At 32.8% G+C, this 21,469-nt stretch overlaps 3 protein-coding genes across 7 annotated transcripts in view; 1 reads left to right on the top strand and 2 right to left on the bottom strand.

Moving 5' to 3' along the window:
- Positions 1-4,189: 4,189 nt before the first annotated feature.
- RpL19 (ribosomal protein L19) lies at positions 4,190-5,342 on the bottom strand. The gene is made up of 4 exons (XM_088200773.1): positions 5,259-5,342; positions 4,871-4,977; positions 4,634-4,797; positions 4,190-4,569 (listed from the first exon to the last, which is right to left on the bottom strand). Exons 1-4 carry the CDS (start codon positions 5,261-5,263, stop codon positions 4,240-4,242), a joined length of 606 nt encoding a protein of 201 aa, XP_088056899.1. The 5' UTR covers positions 5,264-5,342; the 3' UTR covers positions 4,190-4,239.
- A 1,178-nt stretch (positions 5,343-6,520) lies between these two features.
- On the top strand, positions 6,521-18,176 carry ACOX1 (acyl-CoA oxidase 1). 2 transcript variants are annotated; one of them, XM_088200763.1, is made up of 13 exons: positions 6,521-6,720; positions 10,079-10,241; positions 10,313-10,481; positions 12,029-12,152; positions 12,220-12,464; positions 16,071-16,231; positions 16,294-16,456; positions 16,518-16,708; positions 16,845-16,994; positions 17,069-17,174; positions 17,235-17,387; positions 17,451-17,567; positions 17,627-18,176. In XM_088200763.1, the coding sequence occupies exons 1-13, from the start codon at positions 6,603-6,605 to the stop codon at positions 17,768-17,770; spliced, it is 2,004 nt and encodes a 667-aa protein (XP_088056889.1). In that variant the 5' UTR covers positions 6,521-6,602; the 3' UTR covers positions 17,771-18,176. The 2 variants fall into 2 exon arrangements, with proteins under 2 accessions (XP_088056889.1, XP_088056890.1); XM_088200764.1 differs by lacking the exons at positions 6,521-6,720; positions 10,079-10,241; positions 10,313-10,481; positions 12,029-12,152; positions 12,220-12,464 and adding an exon at positions 15,774-15,838 and having other exon boundaries at positions 15,911-16,231.
- A 95-nt stretch (positions 18,177-18,271) lies between these two features.
- Sdc (Syndecan) overlaps positions 18,272-21,469 on the bottom strand; it is a 323,379-nt gene continuing 320,181 nt past the window's right edge. For all 4 annotated transcript variants that reach the window (XM_088200767.1, XM_088200768.1, XM_088200769.1 and 1 more), the window contains one exon: positions 18,272-19,885. In XM_088200767.1, coding sequence (XP_088056893.1) covers positions 19,713-19,885 — 173 coding nt within the window. In that variant the 3' untranslated portion in view covers positions 18,272-19,712. The remainder of the gene's footprint in view (positions 19,886-21,469) is intronic.

Here is a 21,469-nt window from a genome sequence, read left to right as displayed (position 1 = left end):
ATTGTTTTATTGATTACAAAATACCACAACATGACAATAATTTATAATAAAAATATTGTTACACAGAGTTTTCTGTTTAGATATGTATGTGCAGTAGTAGTAGTCGCTTGTCAGGTCGGCTTGAGCTCCGGTCACACGTCTGTCTGGAATGGCGGGCGCCGTTGGATCTCCCACCCACTAACCCACGATCGCAATGCACGCCTGCCAAGTGTTGCCACTCTGCATTGCGGATTAAGGGTTTAACAATATAACACATTATAATTTTTAATTCAATTTCCAACGTATGGTCACCCTACCCTTGCAGCCCTGATTTAGTATTGGTAATGTTCTATCGGTGTAAACAAATTCGCGGAAAACTGTGTATGTAAGCGTACATGCGTACACGCATCCTTATTTCCAACACAATGATGATGAGCGTTAACATCTTGGATGGACTATACGTACATCTCAAACAACTGTAGTTTGGTTCAGATTCATTATTTGAGGTTGGTTTTTACTTTTTTTATACATAAATCTTTGCTATGATTTTTTCCAAATTTGGGCCCCGGGAATTTGTCTTCTCTAGGCAAGCCTGCACACAGACACTTATTATCATTGAATTCACTAACAAGGTTTCCCTTTATCTTCATCCTGCAGTTCGTAAAATCTCATGAGCATGTTCCCACGACTTAGCCACCGTACTCAGAGTCAAGATTAGTTAATAAGTCTTTAAACTGCCGGCTATTAATACTTCTGCTTTTTATAAAATTTACGCATGACATTGTTGTTTACAGCACATGGTTGAACCTCAACGACTAAGCACAGAGACTTCCTTAGTGCATAATGCAGTGACGTATAATTAAATTACTTGGATCAAGGTCGAGACGATTCAGTTTTTTCTTGACAAACGCAATTAGTGAACCATGGCTGGAACTCCAACTGTAGTAAAGGTACAAGAAGATGGACGTCAGTCAGGCGTTCCGAGCTCAGCGTTCTTTATAGCGTATGTAATCAACAAAACTACGCGCACATCACGTGGTCAATGAGGATGCACGCGTTCTGGATCTATTCTCGCCACTACAAAGAACACGTGACCGTCGCAATGGTAGATGCTCTGATTATAATTATTTGCTCTTTCATCACGAATAGCTACATTAGTTGCGAAAAGTCTCATCAAAAGTGTTTCTAATTTGAAACCGTCATCTCCAATAAAAACTGGTAATGGTAATGGTCCAGGAATGTTCAACTGATTGTTAACAAGCATGTGATAAAAAGAAGAAATGTGAAAAATTGTGATATCACTATCTTTTCCATAGCTGTTTAGGGGGCGTAGCCCTAGGGGTGGTTGACCTCGCGGCCAATGAGACTCTTCGGTGAATTCTATTAGATTGTTTATTAAGTTATAATTACAATTTTGACTATGGACGATTACGCCGTGACGTGTCTTGCGATGAAGGTGTGCAGGTGATGATATCTCAGGGCTCTGTGGCTGCGTGGCTAGTTCCTTCGGATGGTTGCTGGTAGATCTTGGCTCTCTGGTTGTCTGCGTCGCTGGCTCTGCTGGTGACGTCTCTTGTCTCGTGCCTCAGTCGTCTCTTCCGTCTGCCTTGGGCCGTCTTGGTCTCGAGTCTGGGCTTATATCCTTTAGGGGGATGCACGCTAGCTGGCCAATCACGATTGTGCATTGATCTCCTAACCAACTGCTGCAGTGGCTTCTTAGAATTCGAGAAATCGGATGTGTATTTCGAAAGCCAGTTTTTTGCTTGGCTCCAGACTTTCAAATTCTAAGGAAAGGGTTTGCATTGTGGTGATTGATTGCGTCCATACCGTTTTGTCATATAAAAAGAACGACCCGTGTTGTGTGGTCAAAAGAAATCCCTCTTCTGCCATGATGTTTGTTTCATTGTTAATGAATGAACGTTTTTGGTCACGGTCATTAACAATGAGACAATCGCCCTTCTAAATGTGCCTAAATGGGTGGTCGCCATAGCTGCAAACAGCAATCATAATAAATTTATAATCTGGGTCTACTACGGCAAGTAATACGATATAACATTTTTATTTGTAGCAAAAATGTAATGAGCATTTTATATAAACATGTTTTCCATCAATACTCCCGATAAAATTGGGAAATCTTCGTCTCTCATTAAATCCAGCTTCAGACTCCTACGTTGTTTTCGTGGGTAATGACATATGGATATATTGATCGTAGTGCTTTCCAAATTGCTTGATCTCTAATACGATATGGATGTTCAATTGCAGTTCTAAAATGTCTATGAAGCTCAATTTGATAGTTGCGAAACGTCCATTTGCTGTTCAAACCCAAACCTAACCTAATGAAAGTCCTAAAACTATAATTAGGTCAAGTCCAAAATACAAACCAAGCCAATTCACCTTTCAGGGGAAAATAAGCGGAAGAATAAGTACAGACAGATATTGCATCTCATATATTGCTCTATAGTTTTTCTGCATTTCGATATTACACTATGTTTTAAAAATATGATAGCTATCCTTACCGATATTATTATACTATGGACTTTAAATATAAGAGGGCTGATCAAAGTATATTCAAACCGAATTTTGGTCAATAGGAGAGCGCAGAAGCAATTAGCACTTCTCAGAAGTCAAAAGTTCACGTAAAAAGCAATAAAATCGTGTTGGCGCGTCGCAGTGAGAACGCTGCGTCGGTGACTGCGGCACGATTTTAATATTAAAATATGTCGCAATGGCGGCTAATTTATATATTTATTTGTAGCATGAAAAGGGTTAGCTCGTACCTATTATTATTTATTCAAGAAATTATATTACGTTGTTAAAAAATATATTAAATGTTATTTTTGTCATTTGGTCAGGATTCATTGATTTCCCAGGGTTCGCTCTCGGCGGCCCCGGCTGTGATTTAGCGTTCATGGTAGACACTACCAAGTATCTTTCGGAGTTGAATGTGAAGCTGCAGGGCTCCAGTCAGCTTCTCAGCTCTTTTTTTTCAAACGTGAAATCATTTGAAGCTAAATTAAATCTGTGGAAAGTGCAACTCGAAAGGAATGACACAGCGCATTTCCCTACTCTGGAAGGACAAAATTTTTATTATTTCTTCTTTGTTCATTTATAAATAGCTTCTTAAGGAAATCTCTCTTAACCAGCACCAATAACTCGCAATATGAGTCGGTGCCTAACAACATGAAAGATCTGGATTTGAATCCACGTTCCCAGTATTTTTCAATTTCTACTGTGTCTGGGAGATGATTACAATCGATCGTCGTAGATTTGGTTTTCCTAGATTTTTATAATCTCACTGATGAATTATTTAAAATAAAATCAAGCTAGGACATATATTTATTGTAAGTAATACAATAAATGACACTGATTTATCTAAATATGGAACGTCTTCACTTAAATTAACAATAAAACTCTTCGCCACTATCTATATTAGCATGACCATGTTTCAAAAAGTATTATTTTATCTACAGAATGAATTCGTAGATTAGGAATCACAACAAATACCGCATATTAAAAATTCTAGGCAAGTAAAATAGCATAAACAAGATGTCTGTCAAAATTCTGAATCATTCATATTCAGGGGTAAAAGTAAAAGAAACTGAAGGTCAACGAGTGAACGAATTGAGAACAATCGATCGAGCGTCTTCACCGCCTCACATTTCAGACTTAAGCATAAAGACGTAGTTCTATTTTTTAATGCAGAAGCATTCTTATACAAATTCAGTCAGAAATGAGCCATCCCACTGTCAACGTTCACAGCATTAGAAACATTTTTAGACAGTAAGTGTTCTGAATGTTTAAATTAAAGGACTATGCTTTAACTGTAATCTTAAGATAGGCGCTAGTAATATAATAATTAAGTTTCAAATTGAAGTATTATAAAATTGGCTTTTAAATGTGAAGTTTTGTTTGTAATATACCCTGTCGCGAGTTTGGTTGACCTCCTTTACTCCAAGTCAAAAGCGAAGGGGGAGTAATGTTTTAAGTCCTGACTCAAGCGCCTAAAAAAAGTTTACTCCTGATGGAAGTTATTCAGTGCAGCCGTGTTTTGGCTGAATGGGGGAAATCAAAGTTCCCGATAATCATTTAAAAACTTTTTATCCACCCATATTCTTCTCTGGCCGTAATAGTCAATCAAAAGATTAACATTACCTAAAATGCGATGAAGCAACAAAGAGTAACAATAGGTTATGAAAATAAAAGATTGATGTATCTTATTTAGTGTTTTATTTTAAAATAGGTAAACAGTTGTTATTGGGTTTACTTCTTAGCGATGGTGATCGCGGCCTCGTCCTCCCTGGCGTACGTCTGCAACAGCTCGTCCTTCTTTGCAGCTATTCTCTCGCCACGTCGCTTGCGAGCCTCGCGCACCCTGTTTCTCCTGGCCTCGGCCTGGTCGCTCAACATCTTGGTGCGGGCCTTCTCCGCCTTCTTCTTGTGGATGTACTCCATGAGGACGCGTTTGTTCTTGAACACGTTACCCTTTGATTTCATGTACAAGGTGTGGTACAAGTGTCTGTCGATTTTTTTGCCCTCGCGGTACTTCTTGAGGAGGCGACGTAACACCTTCATCCTTTGCACCCAGAGGAGCTAAAAGAGCGGACGATTAATACGATTCGGTCAGTACGAACAAAATAAAAAGCGATCGACATACCTTCTGGGGCATACGGGAGTTAGCGGTACCCTTTCGTTTACCGAAACCGCAATGACGACCCTTGCGCCTAGCTTCCTTATTTTTGCGAACACGGGCTCTGGAATGGATGGCGACGGGCTTCTTGATGACGATACCATCCTTGATAAGTTTCCTTATGTTCTGTCCTGTTGGCCAAATCGATTTAATAATAATTCACCACTGTGACACTATAAATTTACCATAGCAAAAATGACTTACTTGAATTTGAGGTGGAGATTTCGTTGATTTCATTGGGATCTAACCATACTTTCTTTTTTCCACATCTCATAACAGAGGCTGCTAGCCTCTTCTGCACTTTGAGAGAACTGAAAAAATAACAATGACATATTTACACATGCGCACGTGTGCGAAATACGATTTGGAAGTACAATGGGAAGGAATCGAGAAACTTTGCGATAAAAACATAACGTACACATGGCAGGGAGGTAATGATGTGGTGCGATTTGAGGTTATGTTAGCGACATTTGCCATACGGTCTAAACGGGGCGCGGAAAGCGCGCCGCCGGATCACGTTTTATAACAAAGTTCATCTCGAAACAGGTAGGAGTCGGAGTGTGATAAAACACGAGACAGCGTGAAATATTACCTCATGGTGCAGGCGGCGGCCGCGCCGACCGGACGAGAAAGAGAAGGAATGAACGCACCCGGAACCAGAGACAACGCGTTTCTCGTTACATCGAATACACTCGATGTTACGAGTAAAATAATTTTCAATGAATCAAATATGATGTACATATAACTAGTACACATTACTTCAAATAATTTAAATATCTATATAAATATAATAAATTCCTCCGAGTTGCTATTGCACATTAAATAAGATAATAATAATAAGCATTTTTGCAAAAATATTATTTATTATTTCAATATTACATTAATTTATATTTTAATATAAATTATAGTATTTGATATTATATTAAGTATTCAAAACATGATATATAAAACATGCTATATTCAAAGCGAATGTTACTCAATAATAGGGCGCAAAAACAATTATCCGTTCTCAGAAGGCAACAATTCACGTCAAAAACAATAAAATCATGTCGGCGCCGTCATAAGGGAAACGCACAATAACGAGCGTTCCTACAGAGGTGGTTAAAGTAAGCCTTTTCGGATTTTGATACAGAGTAGTGAGAATTATTAAGTCAGACGCTAGAAGACCTGTTCAATATATAACTTTATTGCATTATTATTATTATTTACTAGGTTTCTGATTTGATTTGTATCAGACAGTATTTTTTCTATGTTTTTTTTATGGCTTTTAATATTATTATTATATTTATTTACTATTTTTTGCTCGATCTAAAACGCCACAAGCCGTTCGAGAAAACATGCCAAAATTATTAATCTAACGTATAACACAATATATAGTGGTTCGGCTGGCCAATGGAGCTTGTGCATCCGGAAGCGACGCCCTAGAACAATCATTTATTATTTATACCGTTATACAGATGTAATTTAGGTAATAGTATCGTATGCGGTTTGAGCGGGCGATGGGGTTTGATATAAATAATCCTTGTTGGTGTCTCATGTGATCATATTGTTATTTCCTTATTATTCTAATATTTTATCACCTATTCAATTTCAACAATTGTGGTTACATTGAGTCATGGCGATTGGCTATTAAATTTGCTAAATAATTAAACTGTTGTTTTGAACGTTCGATAGCTGACACATTGATGTATAAGTATTTGCTGTGTTTACACAAGCGCGTTTCTAAGAATTGTATTATTAGATATAATTTTGCTTATGATTAAAAATGTTGTAGTGGCAACACTAACTCGATTGTTTGTCAACGTGACGTATGAGTGACGTTTTATTGTTTGGCGAGTGAAATCTATAAGCGGCAGTTCGTCGTAGACCGACGATCGTGACGGTCGCCGCATTTCGTCGCCGTAAAAACTCGTTTTGCAATCCCATCTAAATCGCAATGACCGAGTGCAATCCTGATTTGGTAAGAGAGCGCGCAAAATGCACCTTCAATACCATCGAATTGACCAATCTGATCGACGGCGGGCCGAAAAAGACTGAAGATAGAAAAAAAACTGGTAATTACAAAGCGATCACTCCTCATCTCTTAAATACCGACCTTACATAATTCGTACTAGTACTTTCAATGAGGAAACATTATATGTAATTGTGCAACGCACAAATTTGGTTGCGTACTTTTTCAACAATTATTTTTTAAATATATATTAAACAATAATCAAATATAAAGTGTATAATAATATCAACTAAATATATGTTATAATAATTAAATTGGTATGACCTTGAAACAAATCGATAAAAATTAGTTATATGTTAAATAAATTCTAAGAAAAGTTTAATACATAAGACATATTTACATTTAAAATATTAAATATAATATGCGCATTAAATTATAAAATAAAACATTGATCTACATTTATTACTATCAAAATACAACTTCATCTAAACAGAAAATCGAGATACTAAACAATGACTAAAAAAATGAATTTAATGTTCTTCAACCCTATTTTATATATGAAAATAGATTGTATCACATTGTTATGATTAGTAAAAATTTCAATATTCCCAAAAATCGCTTCTAATTTTTACCATTATTTTTTGGTCACATATTATAATTAAATCACGTTTATTATTGAATAAGTTGTCATTATTTATTTGGTAACAAAATACTAGAGACAATAGAGAATCGAAGGCAATAGATAGTATTCGTAAATTAACACAAATACAAAGACCTTTTGTTATCAAAGATATGCATTATGCATTATAGTATAATTATTTGGTTATATAACTGTTTAATTGTATGTGCACTTAACCGTTAACCTCATTCCACCAATATGTCAGCCAACCTTTGTCTAGCGGCCTGTGACAAAAATTTAGGATGATTAAATGTAATCAAACTATCAGTTTTGAGATTTTAATTAAATATTATTAAGACGAACTGTATATTTCTCGATTTTGGTTACAAATTAAAAGAAGTACATTTTTTTTCACATACAAATAAATTTGAATGGTGTATAAATAAAAAATAAAATGCTGTTTCTTATTTTTTATGCATTCAAACATTTATCAGAAATTATTTTACAACGCTTATTACAGGTAATTTTAGCGCAATTTGAAATACTCTTCTTTCAGTTTCACATAAATTATTTTGTTAACGCCATTTTTTTTCTCCAAATTTGGTGGAAACAGTGACTCACTAAACTCCCCTAAAAAAGTTTTACGTTTGTCGTTCTTTTTTGATGAAAATGATTTTTATATATTTTTTCTTCAAAAATACTATTTAAATTGTAATTTTAAGTTTAATGATAAATATGTATATGATCTTTCATACAATGTTGTTTTTTTAATAATTTATAAAATTTATATTAAGAACAAAAAATAGTTTGGTATATAAATAAATAATGATAAGTATGTAAATGTATATATTTCTACAATACTTATGGAAAAGTTGAAATCATATAATTTTACTAGCACCTGCCAGTATAGATATTATATATATCTACTGGTGAACATGTATTCTGATATGATTTTACTGAAATGACATATTTAAAAATATATTTTCGGGATAGATTCGACATTTTTTTTGAGGGATAGTCCGAGAATTTCTAGTTTAGAATCAGGGACGTCATTTAAACTTTTTCCATGATGTGGGGAGGGGGCAAAAGTTAGCCAGTCAGTGGTTGTTTTTTTTTTAATATTATGCGTTCATTAAAGTTCACATGCATTTTCTGGCCAAATTCAGAAGGGGGGGGGGGTGAATGCCCCCCCCCCATAAATGACGTCCTTGAGTTTTGATATTCAGTCATATTAGGACTTGTATGCTTTTTTGTTTGGCCAATGCAATGATTCAGGGTTAAATACGTGCCGTTTTTTAGTTTGTTAATCGGGTGCAATAAAATTATATTTAATTATGTATTATCCACCTAAATCTAATATTATTTTCCATTTTGTTACCAACTTTATAATTCAACTATTACAAAATTCTTTTGATTAGAAACAAAAAACGAAGTGGTTTCTTTTTGAGGGCTTCTTGATTTTTTATATAAAAACTGCTGTTCAACCAGAGATAGATAATATAATAAGAAGCGAAATCCAAAAAATATGGTGAATGCATATTTTTTGCGGAGATGCAACGCATCCCTTTGTATTTGGCACTGACCATCGCATTTTTTCAGATAGTTCTGGTTCTTATTTATTCAAGTTTTTGACAGTTGGTGTCTATACAGATACAAAAGAACCAATACAAGTGAATAAAACTAGTATGTAACCAGTGATAGTGTTGCCAAATCTCCAGCTGTTTAAATTAGGACCAATTTCCGAATATTCGTTATTTTCAAATATTCAAATATTGAATAGAAAACACTAAACTATTTGTATATATATCAACCGAAAAATACTAATAATAAATACAGGCTCATATGTTATAAATAAAATTTATCAAAACTATTAATTTTAATTATAAAAAGCAATAATATAATATAATTTACTTCCACCCCAAATTGTCGCATTGGCCAAACTGACGAAAATAGGAAAGATCCAAGCATCTTCCCTATCTAAAAAATAATATAAAAATGCAAACGTAACCTAGTCAAGAGATATTCCTTTCGAAATACACTTCATCAAATTCAACCACCTGAAACTTTTACAAGTCAGAACTTGACTTTCCTACTACTTTGCTTTCGGCTGAAGTTAGCGGTTGATGTTATAAAACATTTACTGTAGCGTAGCATATACTCCTGGCATAAAAATTGACTCGTCCAATCTTTTCTTTCAGAATTTTGTCTGTGCAAAATTTCTACTAGCAACTTGTATGAGTACTTTTCCAGATATAAACATCAACGAGACCCTAAATATTCCCTCAAGTGTATCTGTCTTATTAAAATTAGTAAATAAAACACCGTGAGTTGATATTTTTACTGAAAAAATCATTGACAGTAAATATTAAGCCACAAAGATTATTTAATGTGCCAGAAATTCACTTGAGAGATCAATGCTTCTTTCATAGTCAATTTTATGTCGCAAAAACTCGAGCCACTGATATATTTATAATAAAACAGATGAAATATTTATAATAAAACTTCTTCTAAGGTCAAGTTTTTCAATGTGACGAAGTCGGATACAAAAACTAGTTACTGATGATGATGTAATAGTTTAATACTTGACAATTAGTTTTGAAGTTTGCGCAATGAGTCATGTTATGTCTCTATGAATATATTTAAAAAAATTGGATTCCGCTTAGAAAAAAATATTAGTAATTCATAGATATACCAAAAATAATAAATGGGGTACTAAACTACCTTGCTCCAAACAGGCTGGGTTAATAAAGATCACATGCCCTTTTAGAGAGTGTTAAATATAATATGTAAAAGATATAAAAGCACATATTAGGAAAATATATTAAATTTTTTTCATGTGCAGAGGGTGTGTTTTTGAACGATAAACTTTTCTTGGACGACATACCAACTCCGTATTTGAGTCACAAAGAAAAATATGAAGTGGGCGTTCGTAAAGCATGTCTCATATTCAAAAGATTCCAAGACTATCAAGAACTACAAGGTGGCAGTGGCATGGAGCATTTTGTGTAAATAGTATTATTGTTAACTTAACTATGCTATAATAATTAATTTCTTATTAATATTATGTTACTTATAGGAGTGTTTTGGGGGGTATGCTCGGCACTGGACTTTTGACAGATGGGTCTCCTATAACATTGCACTATGTCATGTTTATTCCGACTATTTTGGGTCAAGGAACTATACAACAACAAGGAGAATGGATTGCAAAGGCTTGGAATTGTAATATCATCGGCACTTATGCTCAGGTATTCTATGTTATTTAGATATAATTAATTGTTTTAATGTAAAAATTGTCTGGGGGTCTTAATTGTATTTAATGAAATATTTTTTACGGTAAATGTTTTAAAGATATATCAATTTTTTTGATACAATAATCAAAATTAAAACAATTTCAATAAAAGTTATTTTATATTACCGCAATATGTCTGTTGGGACCAACAAATTAACTACTGCTAATGGTCGGGTTCAATAACCATGCATTATTTTCATAAAAATAGATTCGCATAGCAACAAATAAATTATTATAGACGTATGTTGCACATTAATCATATTGTATGTAATTATTTACATGTGTAGCGCATTAATATGTATTATCATTATTCACACGTGTATCGAATTATATTTTTACTATAAATATGGAGTGATTTAGTAAATAAAAATAGTCACAGGACAGTACTACAACTTTTCAGAGCATTCATCTCACCAAATGTCTATATAAAAATTGTGGGCTATCGGGAAAAGCAATATTTATATTTGTATTTGGATATGAAAAAATCTGGGGATTTTTTTGAGTAATTAAAATAACTTTTTAAATGGGTTTTTCAGAATTTTTTGAAGAAAAATTTGCTACACAGCCACATATTATTTTTCAAATAAATATTAGATTCTGAGAAAATATGTTTTAAATTTTTCCTGGACTGTTATTATTATAATAGTAGATCTAATTTTTCTCGGTAAATGTAATACATTGTATAATATAAATTTAATTTAAGTTTGTATGGAATACAACTTACAACAAAAAATAAAAGGATAGATTTTTTTAATAATACAATAGAAATTAAAATATATATTTTATATATGGGTTTAAATGTTTTTTTGAGGATAAGATAACTGCCGTAGTTTTATTCATATTGTCATGAAACTTTTTTTTAAAATAGATCTTTTAAATATCTCGATAAGTTCGTTAGTCAGCCTGATAGACAATTTTGTTTCAAAATGACAGCCCTTAAATTAAAAATAAAAATAACTTTTTAAAAATATTATACATAAGAACTTTTTTACATACACAGAAATTTATCTAATTCTTATGACCTTTGCCGGAAGAAATTTTTTTCCGTTGTTATTAGTTTGGCATGTTTATTTTTGTATTTATATATGTTATCTTGAACCGTTTTTATAGTTAAATAAAATGAAACCTTACTATAATAGTCATATTTATGAATGACTAAATAAATCATGAATTTATTCGACCATGCCTTTTGAATTAAATTGCTTTATTGGCAAAATCCTTTAAATTTGCTAAGTAAGCATTTATCTTTGTTTTCTCAGTTAGCATTTAATACAACAATACCGATATAAATAGATGTTTATCAATATAAAAACTGATTAACAAACAATGATTTAAAAACATGATATGTCAATGAACTTTGATTTGTAATTAACAGCTAAAATAAAGCCGAGTATAATGATAAAATTTATCATTGGCATATTGTATTAATGTCACGTACATAAATGATAGATAACGTGTAACTAATTTTTCTTGAATTTTATTTAAATGTATTTATGCTTTCAGACTGAATTGGGCCATGGAACTTTCATTAGAGGTCTCGAGACCAAAGCTGAGTATGATCCGAAAAGTCAGGAGTTCATCTTGAACAGTCCGACTTTGTCATCTTATAAATGGTGGCCGGGTGGCTGTGAGTGTTTATAAACTATGATTGACTATTATTTTTAACGCATTGATTGAATTAATTCATTCTTCAGTGGGACACACGGCTAATTATGCGGTCGTCGTTGCACAATTGCACACTAAGGGCGAATGTCACGGCATTCACCCATTCATAGTCCAATTGAGAGATGAGGACACGCATCAGCCGATGCCGGGTATAAAGGTCGGCGAAATAGGCACAAAAATGGGCATGAACGGAACCAACAACGGATATTTGGGATTGCACAATGTGAGAATACCGCGACAGCAAATGTTGATGAAAAACGCACAAGTCCTCGAGGTAATTGATTTTATTATTGATGTGAGAACGTACCAATTTTGCAGCAAAATGTTGATATGATAGGTTGACGCCAAAGTTTTAACGTTTTTATGTTAATAAATATTTTTTTTAAATTTAATCAATTACATAGTTTCAGATCGGTTTTTATAACTCTCGCTCATATTTCTATAAGTCTATTTATTCCATCAAAATATAAGTACTGTGGATTTGATGTTAAAAAATAAATCAACAACTTTTTTATCTGCCCTGATTTATTTTAAAAAAATGCAATGAACTGAAAAAATGATAGTCGGAAGGAGCAAGGTCTCGAGAATATGGTGGATACTAGGGTTCTTAATTATTCGAATATATTCGTAATTTTTTTCTCTGTAATTTATTAAAAATATTAATTTATTTAACGAATTAGTGCAAAAAACAATTATTGCCTGTAGAATAATATTTAATTAAAAAAAATATTATAATTAATTTTGTTTTGCGAATTACTGTGGGGATATCAAAAAAGAAAAGCTTAATTTATTATCTTACATACTTTTTGATCAGGGATGGTTTTTAAGATTTTTCCAGGGTGGAACAAAACTTAGCCGGTTTGTAAATTTGTATGTAAAATTACAACCTCTCTTCATGTTAAAAATTTTCCTTGTTTTTTTTATTGCTTAGCTTCTATGATTATCCTTGATGTTCCTACATCTAAAGAAATGTACTGTAGACGAAAAAAAATTTCAGTTCAATCAAATGTTTTAATAGAATGTAAAATATTTGACAAGACACGATTTAAATTTTTCATAGAAAATTCTTGAATTTTCAGTATACGTTCTATATATAAAATTATGAACTTAAATACGATTTTTTTTATACTAACTAAAAATACCAAAGAATCAACCATTCCCATTGTAGGTTTTACCGGAAGTGCACTTTCGCTAATGGCTAATTTTACGAAGTCATATTAAATCTCGGCAAAACGATCATTTCAATTCTCCATGTTTTCATTTCATGATGTGAAATAAGCAGATTTATTATTCAATTAAATAAAGTTTGTTAAAATCAAAATTAGTTTTAATACATAATTTAATTCGAATTTATGTTCAATAATATCTGTTGCATATAATTTTTGGAACAAATTCAATGTACATATAGATCGAAAGTCGTTTCATTGTTTGTTTTGTGCGGAATTTCATGCAAATTAAATCACCAGAATTAAAATGAACTGCGATTGAATTAATTCAACAAAATTGATGACAAACATTTTAAATACATAATTTTATCGAATGAAATATATATAAGAGGTGTGATAAAAAAATACGCTGAATAATTTTATTACGAACAAAGTAATAGGCTTACATCAAATTTGAATTAATCTCCTTCAAAGTACTCTCCTTGGCTAGCGATACACTTATCCCAACGTTGATTCCATGATTGGAAGTATTTCTGGAAGGCTTTTTTTTGATAGGGCCTTTAGTTGCTTTGTCGTGGCCCTCTTAATGTCAGAAATGATGGCAAAACGCTTTCCTTTTAGCAGGGTTTTATTTTTGAGAAGAGCTAGAAGTCGTATGGTGCTAAATCCGGAGAGTGAGAAAGTTACGGACAGACAGGAATCTTTTTTTCGGCCAAAAATTCGCAGATCAGAAGCGAGATGTGGCACGATGCACTGTCTTGATGAAGGAGGAAGCCATTGGCCCATTTTTCTGGTCTCTTTCTCCGTATATCGTTTCGCAAACATTGCAGTACGCCCCTGTAATATTCGGAGTTTACAGTGGTTCCCCTTGGAACGAACTTTGATCGCACTATGCCCTCATTAACGAAAAAAACAATAGCATGACCATGACGTTTGACTTTGACTGCCTTCTTAGGGCGTGGAGGGTCACTCGTTTTCAACTGGGAACCCTACATTTTAGTCTCAGGGTCATAGCCATACACCCTACTTTCATCTTTAGTTATAATTTTGACCATGAAGTCCGGATCTGCATCAAGACGATCCTTCAATTCCGTGCAAACTGACACACAATTTTCATTCTGTTCGTCAGTCAAAAGTCTGGGAACAAATTTCGCACTCACTCGTCTCATTTGCAAAGTATCGGTTAAAATGCTTTGCAAGGACCTGTACGAGATGTTCAGTTCTTCGGTAAGCTCTCATATAGTCAATCGCATGTTTGAACGAACCATTTTTGAAACTTTTTGCATGTTTTCGTCTATTTTTGAGGTCAAATGCTCGTCATCAACTGACTCATTTCCGTTTTTCAATTGCTCATATCACTTGTAAACAGTCTTCAGAGTCACCACATTATCACCATACACTGATTTTAACATTTGAAATGTTCGATTGTTTGAAATCCATGATGCGTGACAGACACGGTAAACACGACCTCACTCTTCCGGCTCTGGAAGCCAGCTGGCAAGACACAACTTGGTTAAACTTGACACTGACTATCTCAATGGATCAGGCTATCGGACTTCAGTATTTAAATAAAATGTTCAGTAATTAAAACAAAATTGTCAGTATTTAATATATGATAAGGTGGCTTCCATAAATTGTCTCAGATTTTTCGTGAATTTTTTACCCCCCCTCCTCTCTCTCACCCATATGTAACAAGATTTCTTTGAGCCAGACTTCTGTTTTATTACAATTATAGACAGTTGCAAAACGTCCATTTACTGTTCAAACCCAAACCTAACCTAAACGACACGTAATTTTGAAAAATTTTGGCCTTAACAATTGATATGTCGCCCTACAACTATTTTTTAAAATAAACTTCGCTAGCGGAATACAGAATTTAAAAATAACTGACCAATGGATACTAATAATTTATTAATCTCTACTGATCATTTAGTTATATTTATGGACCATTTATTTTATTGATCAAAAGCTGAATTATTTACTGATCAAAAATTTATTATTTATAGACCATTTATTTTATTTAATAAATTATTTATGGAATTATTTACCTACCAAATAATTAGTTGCCAATATAAAATTAATAATAAATCTATTTTTAACTTGCTCTATTTTATCATGTTCTGTTTCGTCTGGTTACCGAATAAAAGTATGTGTTCATTTGGAAACCTTTTTGGAAAACAGTGAAATCTCTTTGTAACGAATACCGAACTAGCGAATTTCTCAGTATAACGAAATATTTTGATCCGAATTTAAGAATGAAATTACAACTTGACACAATATTTCTCCGAATTCAGTTCGTACTTGACTTGGCGTGTGCCGGATGTGTTCACATGCGACATTCAAGGTGTTTCGCCGACCTTCAAACTATTTTTATAAAACATTTTTTAACAAATTTTATTATGCTCATTACAGTATCCTTAAAAATGGACAAAAAACGATCTGTCAATCTTGTAAGAGGTTATTTTGATGCTGTAGTAATATGGTAATTAAATATATATCATCTTCCTTACATTCAGTATAACGGATTTTCACTATAACGAAATTTTTTCTTCAGTCCTGTGAGCTTCGCTATACTGAGATTTCACTGTATTAAGTAATATTTTTCCAAAACAAAAATCATCAACATTTTAATATTTTGATTCTTCTTAAATTTTAAACAATTTATAGCTGAAAAAAACCTAAAAATATTTTTTTTTCAATGGTTATCGTTTTAGGATGGTACATATGTAAAAGCGCCGAGTTCCAAACACGCATACGGTACAATGATCTTCGTTCGTGTTATCTTAATAAGAGATATGGTTTCATACCTATCGAAAGCTGTAACGATATCGACGAGATATTCGGCTGTGAGGCATCAATCGAAACTCAAAGCAAAGTATACATACTTATCTTTCATTCATTATGTTCGTCTTATTAAACATATTTTTTATTTTACAGCGAACCTGAAGTTCAAATCTTAGATTACGTTACACAGCAATATAAGTTATTCCCGAACATTGCGACTTGTTTCGCGTACTTAATGACAGCCGAATGGCTGTGGACTCTTTACAATAACGTTTCGTCTGAGCTCGAAGCCGGAGAGATGGACCGGCTACCTGAAGTATGACGAATAATTTTTATGCAATATTAAACATATGGAAATCTAACTTTTATTATATTAGTTTCATGCCATGTCGTGCTGCTTGAAAGCCGTCTGTACAGCGGACGCTTCGCGCGGAGTGGAAACTTGCAGGCTGGCGTGCGGCGGCCACGGATACATGACGAGCAGTAACTTGCCAAATACTTACGGTCTAGTCACAGCGGCTTGTACTTACGAAGGCGAAAACACTGTGCTTCTACTCCAAACTGCAAGGTTCTTATTTTCTTATAACTGCTTCTTAGTGACTGCCATTTTTGTTGCATAATCTTGAGTTTATGCCGTGGATTCAGAGAATTAAAATTCTCAACTGGATAATTAATTTCTTTTTTCATTCACTATCTTGTTACAGATATTTAATGAAAGTCTGGGAGCAAGCGTTAAACCGTGGTTCTTTGACGCCTACAGTGAGCTATCTCGCTAAAGCTGTTAAAAAAGAAACATTTAAATGGGAAACGTCCGTCGAAGGCATAATTACAGGTTTTCAAGGAATCGCTTCCGGGTATGATCTAATTTTTCACTTGAATCTGATTTATTGTAATTTTGATACCAAAACTTTGTCTTTATTTTATTTAGAAAAATATCCGCGTGCGCCAATATTATCGCTAAGCGTGTTAAAGATGGTCACTCTTACGAAGACGCTTGGAATATGACTTCCATTCAACTTGTCGCAGCAGCTGAAGTATGTTTATGATCTTTTATAGATAAACATCCACGTATTTATTTAAAATTATTTTTATAGGCTCATTGCAGAATATTATTGATTGAAAAATTCAACGAAAAGACCAACGAGTATTTGAAAACAGTTTCGCCAGCTTTGCAAGATATCTTGAAGTTGTTCAATGAGTTATATGCCGTATATTGGGCTCTTAACTTCTCCGGTGATTTATTGAGAGTAAGATATTTGTTATCTTAAACATATTTAAAAAATTATAGATTAATAAGTGATCATTTATAGTATACTACTATTACTGGAAAAGATTTGGAGAATATGCAGTTATGGTTAGAAGAGTTGTTGATTAAGATGAGGCCAAATGCAGTTGGAATCGTCGATAGCTTTGATATTAGAGACGAGGTAAATATTATTTATTATAGAGTTTGTTGTAAATGTTTTTAATAATTGTGTTTGTATAGATTTTAAAATCGACTTTGGGAGCATACGATGGACTCGTTTACGAGAGGCTGATGGAAGAAGCACAAAAGAGTCCGTTGAATGCCGAACCTGTCAATGATAGTTTCCATAAATACTTAAAGCCTTTGATGAGAGGTCATCTTTAATACTCTATAAATAACGACCGATAAAACATGCTTATTGGTAAAGGGTTACTGCAATAAATATATTTTATATGGTTATATTTTTATAAATTTTATTTTATTTATGTTAAGATGATACAATTCTAACGTTGTTGAAGAATGATAACATTCCTAGTTTGTTATGTTTGCTCAATATTGCCAATAAAATAATTATAATTTTATATTCTATACAGTGGAGGCTTGTCCGAGAGCTGCAAAATTGCAGCGGCCACTAAATTACACAATGAAATTAATATTCAGTATTTTATGTTTAATTATAATGTGGTTGTGAATTTATATAAAATATACATATATACATCATCTGTATGTAGCGTCAATTTATCACATATTTTTATACTCTTTTATAAATAAAGTTTTTATTGATATAAAACGTGTTTTTTTGAACTAATCCGATAAAGCAAGGTTATCGTTTTTTATTATTATAATATTAATAAATAAAGCAGTGATAAATGAAACAACGCAATCTTAGTGTAAAGGAGTATTTATTTACAGAATCGGCAATTACATTAATTACTATTCTATACTACAGCGTTTTCCAATTTTTTCGTTTATTAATTAAAAACATCTAAATTACATGTTGCTTTCGAAACACTGAGCAGACATTTCGTCTATAGTAAATATTTCTAATAAATATTAAATGTAAACCCAAATATAAAAAGTAAAGAGTAAAAAAAGAAAAGAAAAAATAATTAAAAATAATTATAAATGGCCAATAAAAAATGTCTAGATATATTACACATGCATTTTTTTTTTAAAAATATACTACAAGTATTAATTACTTAATTTAGGTGGACGAAACAGCCATACACCAATTTTATTCATCATACAAATGCATACCAGCAATCATACGCGAAATTTATAAAACAAAAAAATATATGGAAGAACAAGAGTCGCACCAAATCGGCGAAGAAAATATGTTTTCAACCGAGGCAATCTGAGAAGTATACGGATTTGAAATATTGCTTATATAATTTTATCATTTAACTTCACAGATTGTCTCGGTTGCAGTGACAAATAAAAATACAACAGGAATGTACAGTTAACGAAGGATCAGCGGTAGTGTAATGCATGTCAGAATATCCAGTCATTTGTGTAAATCAGTTGGAATGTATTGTTAAGTCTCACCATAACAAATGAGAAAACGACGATAGAACTTGTAGTAATATACAAGGAGTTATTCATACGTACATTAGTCATAGTTACATTCAGTGTGTCATTAATTAACAATTAACTTAATAATTTAATCTTACTTATTCTTCAATAAATACATTTTCAATATATATAATATATATTTTGATAATTGAACAATGATTAAAAATTGAGAGACGACTTACAAAATCAATTTTTGAAAACTAAAATAGTTTAAATTTATTTATTTATTTTTTGAAGAATACGGAAAAAGTCAGGGCAGCATATTTTTTTTATACATTATATAATAGATATGATGTGAACGTCTCGAGGACTAATATTTATCTTAAAAAATTCGAGGTGTTTCCTAATTGGTCATATAAAAAAAATGCGGCCGCACTAGGGAATACGCTCCCTTGCCGCATCTAATAGAAATTGTTGATGCTACAAAATAATTAGTACACACCGCGTTCTGGTGTAGTCGATCAATTGAAAACACACGTTAACGTTATTCATAGATAAAAGTCTTAAAATTCACACTGCTCTTGTGTAAATATGTGATATACGAGATGGCACATGGACACGTACATTTTTTTAATTTGTATCTTTGGTTCTCGCGAGTCGATTCGCTTATATATACGTTAAAGTTCAGTTCTTCAAATGTAATCTTTACAGCCTCATCAGCAAGTATTTAATTGTTTGTTTGTATTATTTTTTTGTCGATTATTTTAAATTATTTATTTATTCAAAAGTGTCCCGATGATATTGCGAAATCGTCTCAGGCGTAGAATTCGCGATTGTTGTGGCCTTTTGCGTAAGAGTTGGCCGTTGGTGAACGTTTAGGCTCATCTAATGCGTACGAGCCCTCGTCTTTCTTACGCATTCGGTATACGATGAACATAACCACCAATATCGCACATAGTAAACCTACTACAGCACCACCGATCACCGCTGAAACAGAAAAAAAAAATTGTAAACATTATAAATGCATGTAAGTATGTATGTTCAAAACAATTAAGTAGGAAATTTTTTTATTTTGTACATTAAAGAGGCATGAAAAATATTTTTAACCAAATTAGTGACCAAATTTTCAAAAATAGTTTCCGAAAATTAAAATAGTGCTAATATATTTGCATTGTTCAAATATAAAATGTCGTAAAAAACCCCAGAAAAAAATAGTCTGATACTAATTAAATCAGAAATCCGTCAATTTGATAGGTTCTGTAAATCTAGTGTTAAATAATATTATGTATTTTTAAATAATATGGTGAACACTGTGACGTACAAATGGTCCCGGTGAAAATAAATAAAAAATGGCTTCAAAAACAAGCAATAAATTATTGTACATTGCAATGTGCACTGGATCTGACGAGATTAAATATTGTAAATACATCACAATATTTATTTATGAGGTTATGAACTCAATTGGTTCTGATCAATTGAATTTGTGATGAACACAGTAACGGTATTTGTCCAGAAATTATTCTTAAATGTAGCTAATCTAAATGGTTACATAATATCAAAATCCTTAGACTAGGGACGTCATTTGAGTCACCACTAATTCTATACCAGAAATTCTTGGGTTATCCTTCAAACAAAAACTAATAAAAGTCTCGAATCTATGCTGAAACTATTTTTTAAAACATGTAATTTCAGTGAAATCATAACAGAATACATTTTCACCGGATATATATTTCTACCAAATAAATTTTCACTTGTAGATATATATTTCTACTAGCGAAAATATAATTTAACTGATAGGTAGTGCCTATACTGCTCTAAAATGGCTATGAAGCTCACTTGCCAGTTGCGAAACGTCTATTTGTTGTCAAACCCAAACCTAACCTAATGAAACTTGTAAAACTAATTATAGTTTTAGAACTAGGCATTTGCAAGACGGCGAAGGCACGATTTTATTGCTTTTGATGTGGATTTTTGACTTCTGAGAAGGGATAATTGTTTTTTGCGCTCTCTTATTGGGCAAAATTCGGTTTAGATATGCTTCCAACATTCGATTCTCACTTATCATAAGTCGTAATATTGTTATAAAAAGTTTTAATACAACGTTTCCACTTTTTTTATTGCTTTTGAAGTGGATTCTTGAACAAAAGGTACCCCCTTGAATTTGGCCAGAAAAATGCATGTCATTTTTCTGAATCTTAATGAAATGGAAATATTAAAAAAACTACCACTTATTGGCCAGCTTTTGGCCTCCCTTGGAAAAATCAGAAATGACATCCCCGCCTGAGACAATAAAGAAGATCACGGAGCTTTCTGTTTGTTGTTAGTTTGTGAACTGGTGAAACTAGGTGGTACTAAAAAACAAATATCGTACTGAAATTTGCATAAACATCTATTGTGAGATTAGAGGTAAAAAGTCGCAAGTCTCCGGTTCCCCATCGAAACGGGAAGCATGATACAATGTTGTGCAGCATTTCGTAATGTGTACGTGTTCTGAGACTTTGTGAGCCAGAAATTTTACAAGAATGACCTCTGCTGATTTCGAAGCCCTTTTGAGAATGGTTGGAGATAAGT

This window comes from Plectrocnemia conspersa, unplaced genomic scaffold, assembly GCF_051122295.1.
Source record: "Plectrocnemia conspersa isolate PC_06_02 unplaced genomic scaffold, ASM5112229v1 ptg000012l, whole genome shotgun sequence".
NCBI classification, from domain to species: Eukaryota; Metazoa; Arthropoda; class Insecta; order Trichoptera; family Polycentropodidae; genus Plectrocnemia; species Plectrocnemia conspersa.
The sequence above is the reverse complement of the archived record's forward strand: the minus strand, read 5'-3'. Positions and strand labels throughout refer to the sequence as shown.